The 19,921-nt window shown below is 40.1% G+C and overlaps 1 protein-coding gene across 1 annotated transcript in view; it reads right to left on the bottom strand.

Annotated features, from left to right (window-relative positions):
• The window catches only part of SMARCC1 (SWI/SNF related BAF chromatin remodeling complex subunit C1), a 90,355-nt gene that overhangs the window by 48,785 nt on the left and 21,649 nt on the right, over positions 1-19,921 (bottom strand). The window contains exons 6-15 of the mRNA XM_080385764.1: positions 19,348-19,417; positions 16,888-16,957; positions 15,140-15,215; positions 13,069-13,194; positions 12,238-12,356; positions 10,913-11,037; positions 10,042-10,101; positions 9,524-9,561; positions 6,812-6,933; positions 3,189-3,260 (exon numbers count right to left, since the gene is read on the bottom strand). Of these exons, the coding sequence (XP_080241890.1) occupies positions 3,189-3,260; positions 6,812-6,933; positions 9,524-9,561; positions 10,042-10,101; positions 10,913-11,037; positions 12,238-12,356; positions 13,069-13,194; positions 15,140-15,215; positions 16,888-16,957; positions 19,348-19,417 (878 nt within the window). The remainder of the gene's footprint in view (positions 1-3,188; positions 3,261-6,811; positions 6,934-9,523; positions 9,562-10,041; positions 10,102-10,912; positions 11,038-12,237; positions 12,357-13,068; positions 13,195-15,139; positions 15,216-16,887; positions 16,958-19,347; positions 19,418-19,921) is intronic.

The raw sequence follows: 19,921 nt of genomic DNA, 5'->3' as shown, positions 1-19,921 counted from the left end.
GCTTCCTAACACAAGTTGTTCAGAACAAAACAAACTGCCATAAAACTATGGCTAGCCCTGTTCTTTAGATTGAACAAAACCAATCTGCCAAATACAAGTTAGTATCCCATGCAAGGATGTGTTCACAACAGTTTATCATGAGCAGACTTCTGCCTTCAGAAAATTCAAGACGGGGATGCCTCACATGCAGCGTGCAAAAGCAGCTGGTAACCAAGAATGAATCATACAGAGGTGGAACACCAAGGCATTTCACAAGCAAGACATAAGCAGACAGATGCTGCAAGTACACATTCCTGCCAAAATCCCACATCTTCATTCTGAGCAAATTATAAATGAAGCTTGCTGGAAAAAAGATATGGAACTAGGTGATGGGATCTTGCATGTCCAATGTTTGGTAGGCAAGAAAAAATGGAGTTTCTTCCATAAAGGAATACTCAGTCACACTTCTAAATGCTCCTGGAGAGAAATGGGCTACTGTCTGCTTAAGAACAGGTACTTTAAAGCAGTCTTGGCTGCAGAAATTAGTTTAATATTTATTTGTTAAGGTCACATTACTAGGTGAAGAGAGAAGCCTAAGACAGAAACACCCCTAAAGGTTATCCTGCAGGGAGTTGTTTTTGACAACGACATGACTCATCAGCTAAAACTTGTCAACAGTGAGAGAGATATGTCAACTAATATTTAAAATCCAATTTAAGACAGAAACCACCCCTCAGGCACTACTGTCACAAGAACAAACCTGTGTGAGCTTCTGAAACACAGTACTTTGTCTGGCCTGAAAACTAAGGTGGAGGCAAAACATTTAAATAAAAAAGGGAAATCCTTCTGAATGGAAAAAGGAAAACACAAAGCCAAGACTACAAGCTATTCCTACAGTCCCTAAATGGCAAGAAAAATACATCTCCAGGGTAACAGCAACATTACGAAGAGTCCCTGATCTGCTCACTCCCAGGCAATAACCAGCAGCAGCACATGGATGAATGTCAGGAGACCTGATCTTTTAATGTCAACTGAAAAAGGAAGCATGGGCCTACATATGACAACCACATCCGTGGCAAATACAAAAGGTAAGCATTTTTCACAATTCAATCTGTTTGCAGTCTTCGACACCAAGTCCTAGAAACTCCCAAACACAAACGTGCCAAATAGTAAAACTAATGGAGCAGAGCTAGTGTCAAATGCAATTTGGAATCACTATCATGCAGCTACAGTTACCGCTGCAAGGCCAACATGTACAGAAGTTGTGAGTACAGACTACAGACTGAAAACCACTCGGGGTGCCAGGGGTCTCAGGAGGTCTCCAAGCCAATCTCCTACTCAAACCACTGAATTTTGACCAGGTTGCTTACAGCTTTGTCCAGCAAAGCCTGAAGGACTCCAAAGAACAACATTCCCAACTTCCCAGGGCCCCAGTCCAGTGCTTCATCTTCTTCAGAGTCAAGTACTTCCCTTATATCAACGGCAGAACTTGCTGTGTTTCAGTTTGACTTTTTTCCCCTGCCATGCACCTCAGTAACGAGCCTGGCTCCATCTTCTCAGTAACCTCCTCGCGCATTGCGCAACTGCTACAAGGTCTCCCAGTACTCCTCTGCGCTGAAAAAGTTTAGCTTCTAATTTCTATCTCAATCTTAGCTCAGAAGCCTCACAAAGTCAGTCATGCCTGAGGAGAGGAGATTCAAGCACAAGAACACTCTGAAAGTCTGCCTTGTTTACCTGCTGGAAGAGCAATTACCACCACCATCATATGGATTAAGAAACGGAGGGAAAAAGTTAGTTTGAAGAAATGCTGTGTATGAAAAATGCACAGCTTTGCAGATGTTAAGACAATGTGCTGAGAAGACATCCCAAATGCTTCATTTAGTAGTTAATTCAAAAAACTGGTTTAAAATCCCCAAAAGCTGTTTTGCCACTAGACCAGGATTTGGTATCAAAATAAAGGGAACACAACAAGCCTAATTCCACTGTCCAAGTTGACAAGCATACAAGTGTTCAATTTTTTTTTTTTTTTGGATGAACTCTCAGGTTTTGGGATTAAAATTTTAACAGAAACAAGCACATTGCCCCAAAACCTGATGTTCACTATCTTCTTTTAATCAATCACCTTTCAAGACTGCTTTGAATAACTAAATTTGCTGTGATTAACAGAAAATTCTCAGGGAAGGGGAGGTGTATTGTCACTAAGGCACGTAACAAGCCTTGCAGTAGATTCTCAAGATAAGCATTTGATGCAAAATCAGCAGCTTATCTTGTTACACTAAGTCAGATCAGAAGTTAATCATTCGATGTATGAAAAAAACTGCACTACCTCAAGACAATAATCAGTCTTTCAAAATTATTTTAAACAGCTCTGTGTGTGTAATTTTCAATTAAGAACACTTCAGTTCTGCAGTAGATACCAGACCCCACAAGGAGACAAAATAGGTACAAACTGGATCTAAATTCAACTGAGACAACTCCACCTAGGCTTAACAGGCACATCCAGAATTAAAACGCCACCAGAGGGTTTGGAGCAGCTATATAAGAAAAAATATTTTTCTTCTCGCAATGCACAACTCCAGGTCTCCAATTTAAATTGGACTACCTAACACTTGAGAACACGGTTACATCTCAGGCCTGCAAAGATACATTTACTGACCCTCACCTGCACTTTCAGAATTACCCATCAGCTGCTGAGGGAACCATGAAATCAACACAGATAACTGTGCAAAATCCATTCCACAGTCTGACACAGCATCCTACAACAAACTCAGCAATCACCGCTTACACATGAAACTCCTGAGTCTCAGAAATACAGCATGGCATGAGAAGAGAGAGAAAAATAAGGAGGATTATTAGGTTTCTACAGTATCATGAAATTTTTCAGATGTTTTTGGAAGACGATCATGTCTTGTACTGCATAAAGCTCAAGAATTTGTTCCAATATTACCTGGGAGAAATTAGGTTTATTTTTCCTGGACAACCACTATTAACTATTACTTAGATATTTGAACTTTTACCTCTACTTCAATAATACACAGACACTACCAAACTACAAGCAGCAGTTGTACGGGTGCTCTTTCCTTCTTTCATGCCCCTACAGACAGTATCAGCTTAACACATGCACAGCTAAAATGACCACAGGATTCATGAAGCTGGAAGCTCCTTTATCTTGCCACACTCTTATACACCTACACTCATATTTTACTTACATTTCTGGAGTCTTGGACTTGTTTTTTCCGTTGAAGAATTCAGGAAGAGCACGACGTTCAATCACATGGATACTGTAGCAGAAACAGACAATTCAGATGCCAAATATTAAATAATCTTGAAGTACTCTGCACACCTCCAAATGACTATTTTCAGGGAGAACATTTATAACAAGGGTTTGTTTTTTTTTTTAATAGAAACCTTAGTATTCTAGCATGACCCTTTGAAATTTGCTTATTTCACCAAACAAAGCTGCATTGAAAAACCATCACAATTCAGTCACTGGTCAAAGCAAAACTACGCACCCAATGCCACCCTGATCAAACTCCGACAAGTACCGAGCAGCCTCCTATTTCCACCTGTACCTTCCCAAGCTTCTGACAAAGCATCTTTCGCCTCCAGCCTGTTTAGTGCAAACATTCGGCGAACCACCAATACCCCAAGGAACCGACACCTTTATGGCACATACTGCGAAGATGGCAGTGCGTGCTTTGAGTCCCAGCCCAAAGCTGGATCGGCAGCACTTATTAGTGCTCACAAGTCAGGTAAGAGACTGGCTTCAAAGACATAGCTAGTACCTCCCTGGTCAACCGGGAAAATAAAATCCAAAGTATGGCTATTTGGAGCAACAAAACACTGTCTTAAAAATTACTTCTTCCCTTTGCACTCCAAGGAAGACATATGGAGCAAAAACTGACCACATATAGAAGAACAGAACTAACGACACCTGAGATGCTATGCGTTACATAAAATAAACAAAGGTAAAGATCACAAAAAATTAAGCTTTAGTTATTTTGATACATTTTTCCTTCCATAGCTGTTTCCGATGAAGTATTTAAGTTTAAATGTTCTTTTAGTAGAATCTTTCATTCTGCATGTACTACCAGCCTGACAATGCAAATAGCACCACAGAAACTTAGGAAATCACATTCTCGTATTTTCTAAATAAAGGGTTGGAGGAAGTGATATGATTTATCTTAAGATAAATAAGGAAATTTGCTCCTGGAGTGTTTTAATTGCAGGGTGATTGCACCTGCGGAGTTCTACCAGCAACAAATGAACAAGATAATTTTGTTTTATCCATGGCATATAATGGGATATATAAGAGGGTTTTCACTGCAAAGCAAAATTGTAATGCAAGCGAACAGCCAGAGTACATGGAACTTGATTAGTCAACTCATTTTTTTCTTTTCTAAGATCTTAATATGAAAACTCTTTGAGGGACCTAAGATTTAACCCATCTATTACTAAGTGAGGAAATAGCTTCAAGATTATAAAATGGAAAAGTTGGTTGTGTTTTTTTTATAATGCAGGGCTTGTCAGAGTAACTTAAGACAGAAACTCATAGAATAGCATGTACTGACGCATGCTAAAACCTGGAGAACTACAAGGATCTTTTAAGAATTGCTACTTTTAAAGGTAACACAGAAAAATATATTCTTGCCCTCCTCCTGTATGTTCAGCTTTTCATCTGCCATGCAATTGTCCTTTTACAATGATACCGCTTCCTCTTAACTTGTCATTCATAGGAAAATACTCTAATTTGAAGATGAAGATTAGCCAATAAACTGTTCAGATTTTAGTAATAAACAAATTTTCTAGTTCTTACAATGAAGTTACCCAAAGCTTAAGATATTACACTGAAACTGTACTGAGCATTAAATAAAATCTATCTTTTTACAAGAAAATTAATTTTAGCAAGGACTATTCTAAAACAGCAGTTTATAATCTACTTCTCTCAGAACGTTTTAGAGTTATTTTTCAGTTTGCTTTAAATCAGTTGTGACTGGACACATTAAGGAAGGATTTGCAATTTGGGAGTTTTTTTTTGCAGCGGTTTGTTTTTATGTTTAAATAACCCAAGAAGCACCTTGCTGGCACAGCAAGGGCCACAACACCTGCAGCCAGGTGGGACAGCGCTACACCTATGCTCTCTAGTTCTCCAGAACACAAAACCCCGTCTCAATGAAAAAGACATGCTCCGAGACAGAAAAATGTCAGTCTCACAGCTGTTTGGTTATTTCAGCCTCAAATCCAAACCAGCTTAACATGCTGTTTCTGGAGCACTAGAATCCAAAAATCAAAGCTTCTTCTCACATACCCTGCTACCTTGTGGATGTCCACTGTTCACACCACAGGGATAATTTACGGTTGCCTTTTACAAGGTCAGGCCAGGTACACCTAATGCAACATGAAGTTCAGTCCGTATTTCTTCACAAATACTTAATTAGTCTTTTAGCTGTGTTTCAGGCTGGTTTAGCTCTCAGGAACACCATTGGAACTACTGTCACTATTACAAATGCACCAATCAAGTTCGTAACCAACCATTATCACCCAGTCACTCCCAAAAGCACTTGCACAATAGCCTGAGTCCTCTCATGACAAAACGTCATTGCTGTCATAATTTTCTCAGTAGGTATGTATTATTGTACCTTCATTTCACAAGGAATTGAAGCACAGAGGCTATAGATACACCTACCCTCGTTTAAAGTAAGCCTCAATTAGCTCGAGCTACGCAAAGTTGCCTTGCCTGACCCACAGCAGATCCACAGTCCTTTATGCCTTTTTGAAGTGCATCAGTGGAGCGTTTCATTCTGTGTGTGTAACAGAACTACACCTCAAGCTTTTCTGCTCACAAAGCAACTGGAGCACCTAGAAATTCAGACTATGTGACCCTTGCTTTTCTGCTTTCAGGATCATCTCAAAGTGGGAGAGCAGGGGGACTGAGAAAATAGATGGTTCTATTTATGGAGATTTAGGTCAACTTAAGCACCTGACTCAAGGTAACAGAAGTCTGCCAGAGCTGGGAACTGAACCAAGCCTTATGCTAACAGCGCAAATCCCACCTTAATTCATTATTATAAAAAGATATCCACTTTTGAAAGTTGCACGTGAAGCTTAATCCTCAAGTGTCATAGCACATCTTTTTAGATTCCAGCCTAAACAATATCTCAGCTCCTAGAGCTAAGACAAAATGCACGCTCAAATGCTTTTCCAGACAACTGACTATTCCTTACTCTGTTTCCAAAGCAGTTGTTACTTAAAAGTACTACTAAGAGTTTAACTTGTAGCATGACTTTCATTCCCAGCTACTCGCTTCTCTTCCCACACCACAGAAGTCTGAGTATACAGGGGACATTAGGGTTACTATAGTGAGTTATATGCTCATAGCACATCACAATCCTCTGACTCCAAGGAGGATTCCAAAATGAAACGAGCATCCTCCCTGTATAATCAGTGACTTATGCTCCAAGTCAAGATCTGAAGCAAAATAAAAAGCCACCAGCTTTCAGAAGTAGATACAAACATAGGAAGATCATACAAGGACTAGCAAAATAGGAAAGAGAAAGGAATTATTTTCTCACAGGGGAAGAATAAAAATCAATGCAAAGCAAAAAATGCTGAGAAAGTAGACTGAAGACCTATGCTGTTTGAATTCTCTTCCTCATTCAAAATCCCTGAAAACTGTCAGAATTCAGCTCAAAAAGATTTTTAAATAGGAAAGATGTATCCAAATATGGGAACTAGGCCTACATAAAAGTAATTTCTTTCAGCTCTCAGCTTGATTTATGAGTAAACCATCAAAACTCTGAAGTCTTCCCCCAGTTCTCAGCTACTTTCTTACCAGTTGTAGTCAAACCAAGATGCATAGCTTGGAATAATGATGTGGTTGGTTTGTTCTGTGACGTTATCTTCACCTGGATCAATTGACCGACTTTGATCACCTTTGTTAGGATCTTCATCTTCCTGTATCATGGAAAGGAATACAATAGTTAGTAGGTTGCAAGAGACATACCTAACAACTCTTAGCCAGCACAAAGTTAGTCCCAAACAGGTGCTTTCCAATCCTGTGCAGAATAAACTCCTGACACAATCTCTGGTCAGGGCGGGGGAGGGGGGGGAGGGGTGTGGGGGGGGGTGCGTGGGGGGAATCTCAGAGACCAGAGAAAGGGTAATTTTGTGTTCATAAAAATATTAAAGGAAGCTTAAACGCCAGTAAGTTTTCAGAGCCAGCTCTCAAATCTCAAGGACATACTTGGCAGTATAGTTACACCACGGTTTGCACCCTGTTTACAAAATGAAGCATGCTCTAACTACAGGAGAAAACACTGCGTTCCAATTCTGTAGTATACTGCAACCACGTGCAACAAACACAGCACAAACCTAGAGTACTTTGTAAGCTGTGAGCCTAGCTCCTGCTGTCATCTCCAATTACTGACACCACACTAGTTCTTAATATTGTCTAAGACGGGTTGTATTTTTTGCTACTCTTCCCACATTCGTCTTCTCACTCCTCAGAAGAGCATTAAAGGAAATCAGACTCATTACTTCTAGTTTCACTGGGAGACGACTCTTGTCAGCAGTAACAGTTTCATGTCTGCAAAACTGCGTCTCATTACACTAAACTCTTGCTTGGATAAACTCACTTTGACCAATCTTAAAGCTGGTCTTGGATATTTCCCTCTTAAGAAGAGGGGATACTAAGTTCAGGTTGTAACTCTGCATGTCCCTGTGTTTGCTCCCACTCCAAGGGTGAGCAGAGCCATGAGTCTGCTCATACAGGGCTGCTGTGAAGACACCAGCAAGCCACATTTTAGGAGATTCCTAAGCAGATGACAAGCCTTGGGTCACAGTCTGTTGCTTCACAGCAGAAGCCTCCTGTGAACATAAGATATTCTGCAACTTTAGTTCCAGCACATATTCACCTCCTGATCCAAAATGATACAGCGAAGGGCACAGAGACAGTACTACAAAATCAGGGTCAGGAGAGATGAACTGCACAGAAACCTTCAGGTGCTAGTTGAAGAGCCTGCAGGCAACTCAATGTTAAACGGCTTGCTCTACCTCAGTTACTATTTCAGAGAAACAGAAAAGACTGATAACGAAGTCCCAAATGTAAAGAGTCATTAGTATCAATGATGTATCTTTCCCTCGGACTAAATTCCCCCAAAGACAAAAAGGTATCACACTAAATAGATTTAGTGATCTGACAAAAGCTATTCAGAAAAGAAGCCCTTCCTCTCACTATCCCCTCAACTTCCAACAACCTTTTCCTTTCAAAACACATTCACTAAACTAAAAAAAAAGATCAGGGCCCCCCAAAAAACACGGTTTAGCAGAGGACATGAAAAGCAAACCTCTTCTCATCTAACATGGAACAAATACTAAGGTTGCTGCATCAATCCTATGGTTCCAGGTCATTCAACACCCAGGGATGGAGAAGTCAGACCAGGGAAAAAAAAAAAAAAAAAAATCCCATATTGGAAAAGCCTGCTGTTGCATTCCTTCTGAGTTGGTTTCCCTAACTTGGAAACCAGTGCTTGCTTAACAATTGCATTTTGGCAACCTCGGTTCAGACATCTCTCTCTAGACACTTAAGCCCACCGTTCCTTAGTGTGGTACCTGCACCTGAACCTGAAAGAAATGCTGCTCACTAGCTAGTCAGTGCTTCGCATACCTGGAGTTATCTTTCCCCATTTTAAACCATGAGAAAAGATTTTTGAGCATTTCTGAGAACACATACACAGACTGGACATATGAACTGAAATACTGTAACACTAGAAATATGTCAGTATGTAAAGTCAGATTTTCTTAATTACGTGTATAACACTAAGGACACATCCAAACTGTATGAACCTAACATAGACGTGATCTTTTCCTACCTGCATGATCAAGCAGCCATCTTATACTAGACAAGTTGTTAAAAATAGCACCTGGCATGCCAACAATGCAATTCAATACAGAAACTATCCCAGCAACTCTATGAAAATGATCAGGAAGGCTATCCAGGATTTAGATTTAGTCCTGAAACCTACAGAAAAAGCATAACCTTTGAGAAACCTTGCATCTGAAAAATGCTTCTTTGAAAACATTCTGCATCTCTCTCCTTGTTCTCATTTTTAATATACTAATTTAAAATAACAAAATAACCTTACAGCATTTATAGAATTTTTCTAATAGCAAAACAACATTCCTATCAGTAACTAATTTAATCTTACCACTTGAAAAACATTACAGGCTAAGTTACTGAGGATGAGGTTAAGACCTTGATAGGACAAAGGGGAATATTTTTAAACTAAAAGAGGTAAGATTCAGACTAGACATAAGGAAGAAATTTTTTACGCTGAGGATGGTGAAATACTGGCACATGGTGCCCTAAGAGATGGTCAATGTCCCATCTCTGGCAGTGCCCAAGGCCAGGCTGGACGGGGCTGGGAGAAGGGGTCCCTGCCCATGGCAGGGGGCTGGACTGGGTGTTTTTTAAGGTCCCTTCAACCCAAACTGTTCTATGATCTCAGTTTCTACCAAACTCAGAGTAAGAAACGGCTGCTATTACCTTTCCTCCAGTTGCCACTGTCTCCTCATCCTGTTCATCTGAAAGGTAAAAGCATTGAGAATTACACTAATAAAAAGCATCCGACTGCTCATAAGCTTTTCTAGCAATGCAATTGCTTAATTGGAAAAAATATTTTATTTGTTTTGGAAGGGAAGTGAGGAGGAAAGCAGAGTGGATCACACATCATTAAGGCAATCTCATCCTTATGTAGGCACTCAACTATCCCAGACAAGGGAAGAGATAACAATACAGAGAAAGGATAATTAAAAAAAAAAGGAAAATTCTGCCAGGAAAGAGCTTAAATGTCATATTTTTAAAAAAGACTACAAGGGAACAGCCTTGCAAGGGAAGACAACTCAATACGTTTCAAATCCAATGTATGTGAAAACTGAATTAATTCAACAAAAGATAGTAGAATTAGAAATTCCTTTTAAAATTGAGATTTGCCTGCAAGCAAAATTACTTTACTGTAAAACCTGGGGGAGGGGGTGCTGGAGGGTGTTGTGTGTTTGTTTTACCAAGGTCTGCTACTGTTCCTCCTTTCACAGGTGTGTTTTCACTGTCCTTCTTTGGGTTCACTACAAAAGCAAGCAAAATTGAAACTCCGATGAGTAACCATCAGACAAGATAAAAATTATTGAAGTCTAGCATGCTGTCTACCATCTTATCAATAAACAGTTTTGTTGGTCATCTTTGCAGTTCAAAAGAGTTCATCTGTGCAGTCTGAGTACAACAGACCATTTGTTTGATTTCTCTGTAATTTCACATCTGAACACAAAGCAGCTTCTATTCATGTACTTCGTGGACTAAGAACTGTACTTTTTCCACCTATACAACACTTAATAGTTCTTATATGCCGGTTAAAACCGGGTAAAAATCAAACTGTGTGACACGCGAAATAGTTTGGCATCAAGGACTTGAAAGAAGGAATTATTTTTCTGACTTATCTTTACTTAACAGGTATTGCATAGATCAACACTTTTCTGAAAAGTATTAAGAACTGAATGCATTTGGCATGTTGCTACAGTCTTCAGTCATTTAATGTGCTTATCTCTGGTACTTGTCATGCAATTATTTTCCTCCAGAAAACTCCATCCCCCGAAACATGAACTCTGTATAATGTGTGAGAACAACCCTAAAACAGGTGAAACTAAACATTTAAGTGGATTTTTGTAAACTTATTTCAAAAAGCCAAGAGAAGGTGAATCTGCTGCCCTTCTCAGCTGTCACATTCAAATCCCTTGACTAGATAAAACTTAGATGGACACAGACCATCTGGCCCCATGGCCATAAAGTATTTCAAAGATTTGTCAAAATACATACATATTTTTCAGTGCAGTTCAAGCTATTGTTTTAACATTCAAAGAATCCAGTGTATGCATATTTTACCATTTTTGGGAAGTACTACTTCTTCTATATTAGGTACTGGCGTGGGATCCTCCATGTCCTTTGTAAGATCTTCTTGCTCATCTTCTTCCTTCTGCCCTCTCCGTTTCCCATATAAGGCTGCTTGTCTAGAACAGATCATACACAAATTCTCTGCCAGCTGCAACTGCCAGATGTTCTCATCTTGATGTTATTCTTCAGATACCAGGATTAAAGGACTGGGTCAAAATACTTATGAAAACATGAATGCTGTACGAAGTGGTGCTGGTGGTTAATGAAAAAATATTCTCTGTATATTACTAAAACAAAGTTAAAATAAAAGGTCTTTTCCACTGTTTCAAGACTGAAGACCACCACTGTACATACATCTTGATTCCAACCCGAAACCTTCTCCAGCATGTTGGCAGCACTGGCATACGGTGAGATTCAAGGGAGGATTGATTCACTGACGTTCGTCCTTTTTGAGGTGGCAATAAAGGCACGTGCAGAAGAGGCACGGACCACTTCAAGGCATGCTGCCTTATTTAACAAAAAGGGCTGGCTAGTACGAGCAGTTCTGCATACAGAGGGAGCCATTTGGGGAACAAAGGCAGAATCACCCACACCTCTCCCTACTCATCTAAGCTGGGCTTTACTTTTGGGATAAAAAAAGAACTAGTTGATAGTTGGAATTACTTCTCACCTCAAATGATAAATTTCCATGTTTGTCTTACGAAAACCCAAGAGGTCTATTAAACGAGACTCAAATTTTTAGCACAAAAGTGCTCCCCTCCACTTCCACACATAAATAAGCTTTTATTTAGATACAATATTGGCCTTTTTTTTTGTTAAGAGATCAAACTAAGCATTGGGAAAAGTCCTGATCTGCAGGACACAAATGCTACTCTGTTAAAGTTGCATTTGAGAAGTGGACTTTAAACCAGCTGGCTACGTAGATAAAAGCTCCTCAATTAAATGCAGTAATTTATGGGGCCATACGTCAAAAAGCATACATATACTACACGACTGCACTAACAGAACTAGCTTGAGTTATTTTAGAAACAGCTGAGTACTATTTCATTTGATAAATTCTACTCTTGATGCAGCAATGAACCCTGTCACTGGCTTAGATAACGGACAACCTGCACTAGGTTCTCCTCCACCCACAGGCAGCACAATTCTACAGAGGAGTAAGGAAACTGCGTATGCTGCACAAGCAAAAATCACTCAAGTCTGTTGTAGAGCTAATGATTGTATTCCAAGGCGAGACAAGTGAAAGGTGCCAGAGAGATCCCCACAAGCATTTCTTCAATAAAATTTGCCTCAAATTGCAGGACCTGGACACTCACCCTTTCTTCCCTGTCTTTTTTCTCGACTCCACGGGAGTTGGGGGTGGAGAAGGAGAATGCTTTCTCTTCCTTGTACTTGCTGCCGCTTTCCTGTCTCTCCTTTCCGGACTACGTACAGGCTGTTGAGAAGCAAAGTGGTTAGCTCATCCCAAATACTACAGTTATTGAAACGCTGTAGGCTACTCTCTTCCTTAATACATCCTACACCAGAGAAGCTAAAAGCAATAATATCGCAACATGCACCACATCCAGCTCCACAATACTTCCATTTGTCAACATGAAAGCCCCTAAGTTTTCTACAGCCATCCTCCACATCCTGCAATGGCTATGTACTTAAGAACTGTACTCTTAAAGCAAGATTCAAACGCTAGTGTGCAACTCGTTCAGTGCACACTATCCAACAGGAGAGATTCCCTAGGGAGCAGCCTGGTCTCAAGGTTAAATGAGCATGTTTTCAGAGTCCTAACTAACTTCCTGCATTGGGAGAAATAAAAAAATTAGTTTCAACAAGTACAGAGAATTTGCAAATCAAATATTAACTGATGCTGTTTAACACACCCCTGGCTTCATTTATGAGAAAGTCAAAGAGGGTCCTCTTCTCTCTTACTATCCTTGGGAAGGGTGGGGGGCATGGAAATCAAAGTGCACACTTACATTTCTGGATAAATAAAGTATGTCAGAAGACAGTTAAACCAGACTGTGTTACCACAGGCACCTCAAACTGCTCAACCGGCTTAGCTTTAGCAACTCTTGAGTCTCAAAAATTTGACTTATGCACACAAAAAATATCCCTGTACCAACAGGTCACCCATTAAGCAGAGAAGCACTTACCTCTTCATTTTTCATAGAGATTCTCTGTCGAAAACTCACTGTTTTCCTGTTCTCGTCTACCTCATAATCCTCTTCGTTCATCCATTCATTGAATATATCTGTGTCCAAAATCCACTTGGCATGAACCTAAAGAACAGAACAACATCTTGACACACCAATGATTTTGGAAAAAAATAACTCCACGACAGACCTCACAGGATTAAGGAAATACTTGCAGCTTTGTTACCAGCATCTGAATATCCAAGTATCTCGTAATGGTTTTACACATAACAGATGACAGTTTCATGAGGCAATATAATAAAGGAGGAACATGACCATAAGGCTACTGAATGTCATGTCTGTTTCTCAGTTGCTTTTAATCATTCTGAATTTTAAGGTCAGCTCTCATAGTTGGGACAACAGCTCTGTATTAAGAAGCTTACTTCAGACACTGAAAATTACCATAAAAATCTTCTAAATATACAGATCACCTGAACAGACGTGCCACAACCAACCAAAAAAATTAAGAAGAGTTGTCTATATCTTGGAAAGAAAAGATTGACCATCTTGATGTAAAATACCCATCTTCAAGTAAAGTTCTAGTTTACATAGCTGAAAATAAACTCTTGGGCTTTAGAATCATAGAATCTATGATTTATACAATCTACTATGTATTACTATTTATAGTAAGATTTAGACACAAAAAGCATGTGCTCCAGTTATTTACAGGTGACTACCTGAAGTAAGTAATGTTTCAACAGACATCAACCTACTTCCTGACCTGAGCTACTTTTTAATTCTGCTGTTCAGATTGACAGCATACACAAAGAACACCACTGCCTGTTATGTATAAAAGAGTAAAAAAATAGAACAATAAAGAAGTAGCTACTACTGTTTCATGGTAACAAAGAAAACTAATTACTACATGAAGAACCTAAATAAGGCTGCTGATGTCAGTTTGACTGCTCGCACGTTCAACAGATTGACATGTGCTGACTTTCTGCATCATTACAACATCAGTTAAGAGCACAGTTCCTAATAAATTTAACCTTTCCATAAAGAAAGGCGAGATATGACCCTCAGGGATTCTTTACACAGCTACTAGTTTTCTCATTCATTTCCACGTTGGCTCTAACTGCATGGACAGTTGCATTCATACACTAGAATTTGTCAGCAATGCCAAGGCTTTGGGAAAATGTAGTAAAAAAAAATAATAATAAAAAAATAATCAAGAAACTTGAACTGTGCCCCGTACTAAGAGCATACAGAAGCTGGTATCTACAGTGGTACTGAGCTAAGACAAACTTGCTCAAGACCTTCTGTAGCAGTGTGAAACCAGGGCACAGGGGAGCCCACAGCCACACACGATCTGTCAGCCAGACCACGGCTCTATTTTGATCCCAACAGGTGAATCTGCTGGAAATGATGCTGCCATTACATTAACTCAGAGAACAGACAAGATTTCAATTGTACCACAGACTTCAAAAATTTGGATTTGTTCTCTAAAGCAGTTTCTTGATTTCCATATCATCTAACTACTAATACTTGTGGCCATTTCTATGCTACAGAAAAAGATCAACTTTCTGAAGACAAAGTATCTTTTAAGCCCTGTAACACGTGTCAGATTTCTAACCTGACAGTTCTTTTCTCTAACCCAAAAAACCCATGAAGATACGGCTTTTTCCCCACATCCCCTCCTTAAACACTGTATAATGCCGCTGTGCTTTCTAATGAGTTGTCAAGTTTCATCCCAGAGATGGCTGTACTTCAGCAGTAAGGAAGGACTGACCTCTAACAGAAAACACCTCACTCGTGTCAGGCCAAAATAAAAACGGTAATTTTGGCACTAGCAGGGATTCCCAAGTCTGTCCTTTCCCCTCACAAAGTATTTTTTCAACAGCATTCCTCCCCATACCAAAGAAACATTTTAGACTTTTTCATCACAGCTCTAGAAATACCACTCTGCTCTTCCAGATATATGGAAGTACAGCCATTGTTACTCAGCAGCACATTAAAACATCCATCCAGTAACACCTGCGCATAAGCTATACCACTATGGCAACCCTGGGAAACTGTTCAAAAAGAGACTTACCTTCCATGGCTTTTCAGGAATTGGAGGATCCTCAATTTCAGCATCTATTTCATTGGCATGAACCCAAGTGTCATAGCTAATGAGAGGAGGCAAGAAAAAACAAAATTGGTCCCCTGGGCTGTTCATCCAGAAAGATCACCAGCAGGAATATTTACTCAGCAATTTTGACAGGTGCAAATCATACTGGTGGGACAGAATAGTGAAGTATTTTCACACAATGAAAAGTTAAAGGAATAAGACACACTGAAAAGGGAGGGGTCCAAGACATGTAATATACATTTTTAGCTTTCTGAATTTAAAAGCCATCTGTGTGAAATCAGCTCCAGCTTAAAATTGGAAATCTACTCTCTAGGTTCAGAGGTATAAATGTAGTTTGAGCACCTGTGCAAACCCCATCATTAAGTTAATTAACTTGTTTCTGTTCTTGTGAGTTTAAAGCAAGAGATACTGGATTCCTAGAAGAAAGGAGTATGCATCCTCTCTTCTATACCTATTGCTCTAGAAGCCATTTATTATTTACACTCACTTTTCCACATGCTATTCCATCCAAAGCCCAACTATAAAAATACTAAGAAACCACACTGTAACAGCAAAAGCCAAAACACTCTATAAGCAACACGAGGCACGTACTGACCAACTGGCGTGTTATACAGAAGGAAAGATGTGTATACAGCATTCCTCATGTTTATACCACCACTTATAAATACATATACACATACACAGAGTCAACACAAACTTGACTGCTGCTGAAAGTATAAAAATGTTTTCAAGTTCTTTATCTGTATGAAGAAAGAAACTTAAGTGATTGTTGTTTGCTCTCCTCCAGTGAAATATGGGTATGGTTCTTGAGAATTCTGTGCATGCACAGCCAAGCAGATTTTACTACCCTGAAAAAGTTATCTAAGAAGTCACTGCTGGGTTATCAGTCTTTTGAGTTTTCCAGAACCTGGACTCAGAAACCAGTTATTACAAATAAATTTATGTTACTAACAGTAAATACGTTATCTTTTAAAATCTTCTAACACCACAAGACAGCTTTCTCAAATGCATGCTCTCAGCAGTCACACTTGACAAAAGGCAACCCATGCAATGAAATCTCCCTTTATCAAAGGCAGTTCAACTAGGTCATTAGAAGTTCTCCCTTTTAAAGTTTTATTAACTTTATGGAAAGGCTCACGCCACCCTCTGAAAGTCTGGTTCAACTTGCAACCTTACTAGTGGCTCTGCAGAAACACAGACTCCCCCTTTCCAAGCTCGCCCACCTGCCAGGATCACAAATAGGCATGCATATTTCAGTTTTAAACCGATGATTAAGTTTTTTCAGGCTTTGGACATTAAGATAAAAAGCAGATACACTAAATTACTGCGTGGTTATACTTTAAGACAACCAGTGTTCGTCTGATAATATGAACAGTGACGTACAATCACTGAGAATCAAACCAACAGGAACACAGTACTGTGTACTTGAGTTACATTTTCAGATGAGCCACTGTGGGACAGGCCTGAGCCTGGCGTGCTGCAGAACAAGGGAAGAGCACAGCTGCAGCCCACAAGCTGGGACACTGTCCGTGCAGGTTCGCCACTGATTCCTGGTAGTGGTGCTCTGCAGTTGAGGTAAGGCTCAGCAAGCTCAAGGAGCAGCTTGTTTGAGGACATGGATTTTCCTACTCACAAGTTTTATCAAGGCTTTTCCTTCAACAAACTTAAGTAAGATTTGGGGTCTTCATTCTTCCCCCACCTTTCTTTACCTGTCTGGAAAAAATCCCCAGTGTACCAGCACCTGCTTGTCTTTTTTCATCACAGGTCTCAACCATTCATCTGCAAAGGGGAGAGAGATCTAGCGTCAGATTCCACTTGTAAAGCACATTAAACACTACTTTGCTTTTCCATAGTCAGTCATAGTAAAGTTATTGCAACCACCTCTGATAAAAGCCTGTTGCAGTGCCACTGCAATGGCCTGGCCTGCCACAGTAACACACCTGCCTGCATTACCTTGGCCGCGTCTAAACTCACACGTGCTCTGCCTGTATATGACAGACGTTACATTAGTAAAGCCATTTTAATGCTAAGGATGACTACATTTCCTTCCCTGGCCACACACATTCATATCCTAACACACTTCAGATTAAGATTCAAAGACGCCTGAAACAACGATCAGTTTCTCAACAGGAGCAAGAGGCATTTCTGGTTGAGAGGCTGAGGCACCAGCTCGTCCTGTCCCATCCCACCTCCCAAATTCCTTGGCTGCTTTGGCCTGGAACTCAGAACAGGACACAGCAAATCCTCCAAGAGGACATTCAGGAAAGACAGCAGGAATAACACAGGGAGACAGACACAGAGAGACACCCCAATCTGTCACTTTTTTCAGATTTCTGAATAAATAACAAAGACTAAACTCCCAAATGCTTTCTTCTCAACTGGTAAATATTTCCCCCCCATCTTTCTGTATCCTTGTTCAGCATCTGAATCCCCTCATTAACTTCTTCTACTGATTTCTATTTATTTAAAACGACCCTCTTCCCAGTATTGAATTCTATTCTCAACAGGTATTTAAAAAAACAACAGGGTTTTGAAGGAAGAATGTCAGGGCAAGGGGTGGTGGTAAAACAGATTTTAATAAAAAACTTCCAAGAGTGTAAGAAAACTTGGATTTCAACTTTCTTCTTTCACAGCAGTGCTAATAAGGACTTCAAGTTACTACAGGCTGACTGAGCAACACTAACACTTTGCTGATTTTGCAATAAGGCATACACTCAGTCTAACTGGCGTTTTAAACTTTTTTTCTTTCAAACTGCACATCTGACACAATGTAATAACCTACGCCCTGCAACCCAAATATTGAGAATATAGCCCAGAGCAGTGTTAGAAGGCAAAGGCGGAGAATGTGAACCTGTATAGGGTTACACTGCTTGGATTTATGGCTGTTTTCTCATCTTAGTATAACCAAGGGTTAAGAGCTCTATTTAACACATCTGCATGTTTGCTGACTACAAAACAGATAGGACCTACTACGCTCAACCCTTTTGTGAGAACCTGAACTCGTTAAAGATAGCTACAAGCCCGTGTCTACCAGCAGGACAGGACACAGGCGAGCCCTGGGGTCAGTCAGGCCCTGGCCACTCCTGCACAGGGGGACACTTCCACCTAGCGGCCTGCAGCTGCCAGGCCTCACCAGGAAAAGCCCGTTTACGTCAGTGAAGCTCACATGCGACATCATCCACTAGACAATTAGATGTGTCTAACATGAAAAAAAATTAAGAACAGGTTTTTTTGTTATTTACTGAAGAACGCAGCTGTTGAACTGCTTTTGTGGAACCTCTGTACGTCACAGAGGAAGCCAATATATATTTATAATAAAGCCAACAATCTCTGTTTACCAGGTCTACTTGTTATTGCATCTACCTTGTCAAACCACGTAGAATCCCTGATTGGTGTGGGTTCGGCTGGGCCCTTAAAGACCCCCCAAGTCCCACCCCCGCCTCGCCGCCCTCACAGGGAAGGATTTCTCCCTCAGCTCTGATCTCCATCTGCCCTCTCTCAGCGCAAAGCCACTACCCCTGTTGTATCACTACATGCAATGTATGTACCAGCATTCACAACCTGGCACCTGGATAGATGAGAACACAGCAGACCATTTTTCAATTCTCATTTACTTTAGCATCTATCTACCTTTCACACATCCAGTCGATTCCTAGTAACGTTTCACTCAGCATTCTGACCTGTGTTTATGCACTTGGGAGCCATCACAGAAGCAACAAAATAAAACTAAAGTTTCCATTAATATTTATTTTAAAGACCCCTACTTCTGCTGTCCTTCCTTTTAATTTTTAACCTAAGTTAATTTAAGTTCTTCCAGACACTTAGCTTTGATCTCCCACAGCCTACAAGTTATTTGGGACAAACAAGATGTCCACCTGTGTTCAGCAATAAATAACACCTCAGTTTCCAGCATGAACACTGAAGAGTAGTCAGCATTAACACACCTTAATCAGAAAACACTGTGTCAGTTAAAAACATGAACGTTACACCCAACAGCTAGAAGCAGGACACACAGTAACTTTACTTGGAGGTATTAACCTTAGAAACATTTTTCAAGTGGCTCTCAGGAGCAGGCTAGGAATACATTGTGCCTGTGCTAAAGCTCCTGTGACTGCTACAGAATGTAGTTACAAGACTATTTCCAGTTAAAAATTGGAAAACAATTTTACCATCATCCATTGAGGTAGGACTTGGATAAACATGGTGGGTAGCCTTTGATTTCTCTTCAGTTACTGTTCCCTGTGGGAAAAGTGGATGAAAGGAAGAAACTGTATGAGAAACCTTCAGCACATTACCCCAGACTTCTCACAGCCCATACAACCTAGAAATATTCAAGGCTAGCTTCAATGCAACTACAAGAACGCCACCTCTAAGGAGTGCCAGAAAAAGACAATTATTTTAAGATTGCTGTCAAACTACTACACCTCTCACTCTCTTCATCTCAAATGCTTCCTCCTCCTAGTTCCTTCTGCCCCAATTCTCATCGTAAATTGTTTAACTATCAGTTCATACAAGCCTATTGGTGAATATTTTGTATGAAAGCATCTGTAACTTTTTTCCCCCCATTACGTACACACTTTGGTCCAAAACAATTTCTAAGTATGACAATTTAAGATTAAGTCTAAAAGAAACTTAACTAGAAATGGCTGCCTTGAATAGAACAGCCCTAGTGCTCAAGAAAGGCTGTATTGTCAAGAGACAGAATAAACACCCGGTCTTTCAAGAAAGCCTCCTAAGTCATAG

Source organism: Falco punctatus (genome assembly GCF_963210335.1).
Source record: "Falco punctatus genome assembly, chromosome: 4".
Taxonomy (NCBI): Eukaryota; Metazoa; Chordata; class Aves; order Falconiformes; family Falconidae; genus Falco; species Falco punctatus.
The sequence above is the reverse complement of the archived record's forward strand: the minus strand, read 5'-3'. Positions and strand labels throughout refer to the sequence as shown.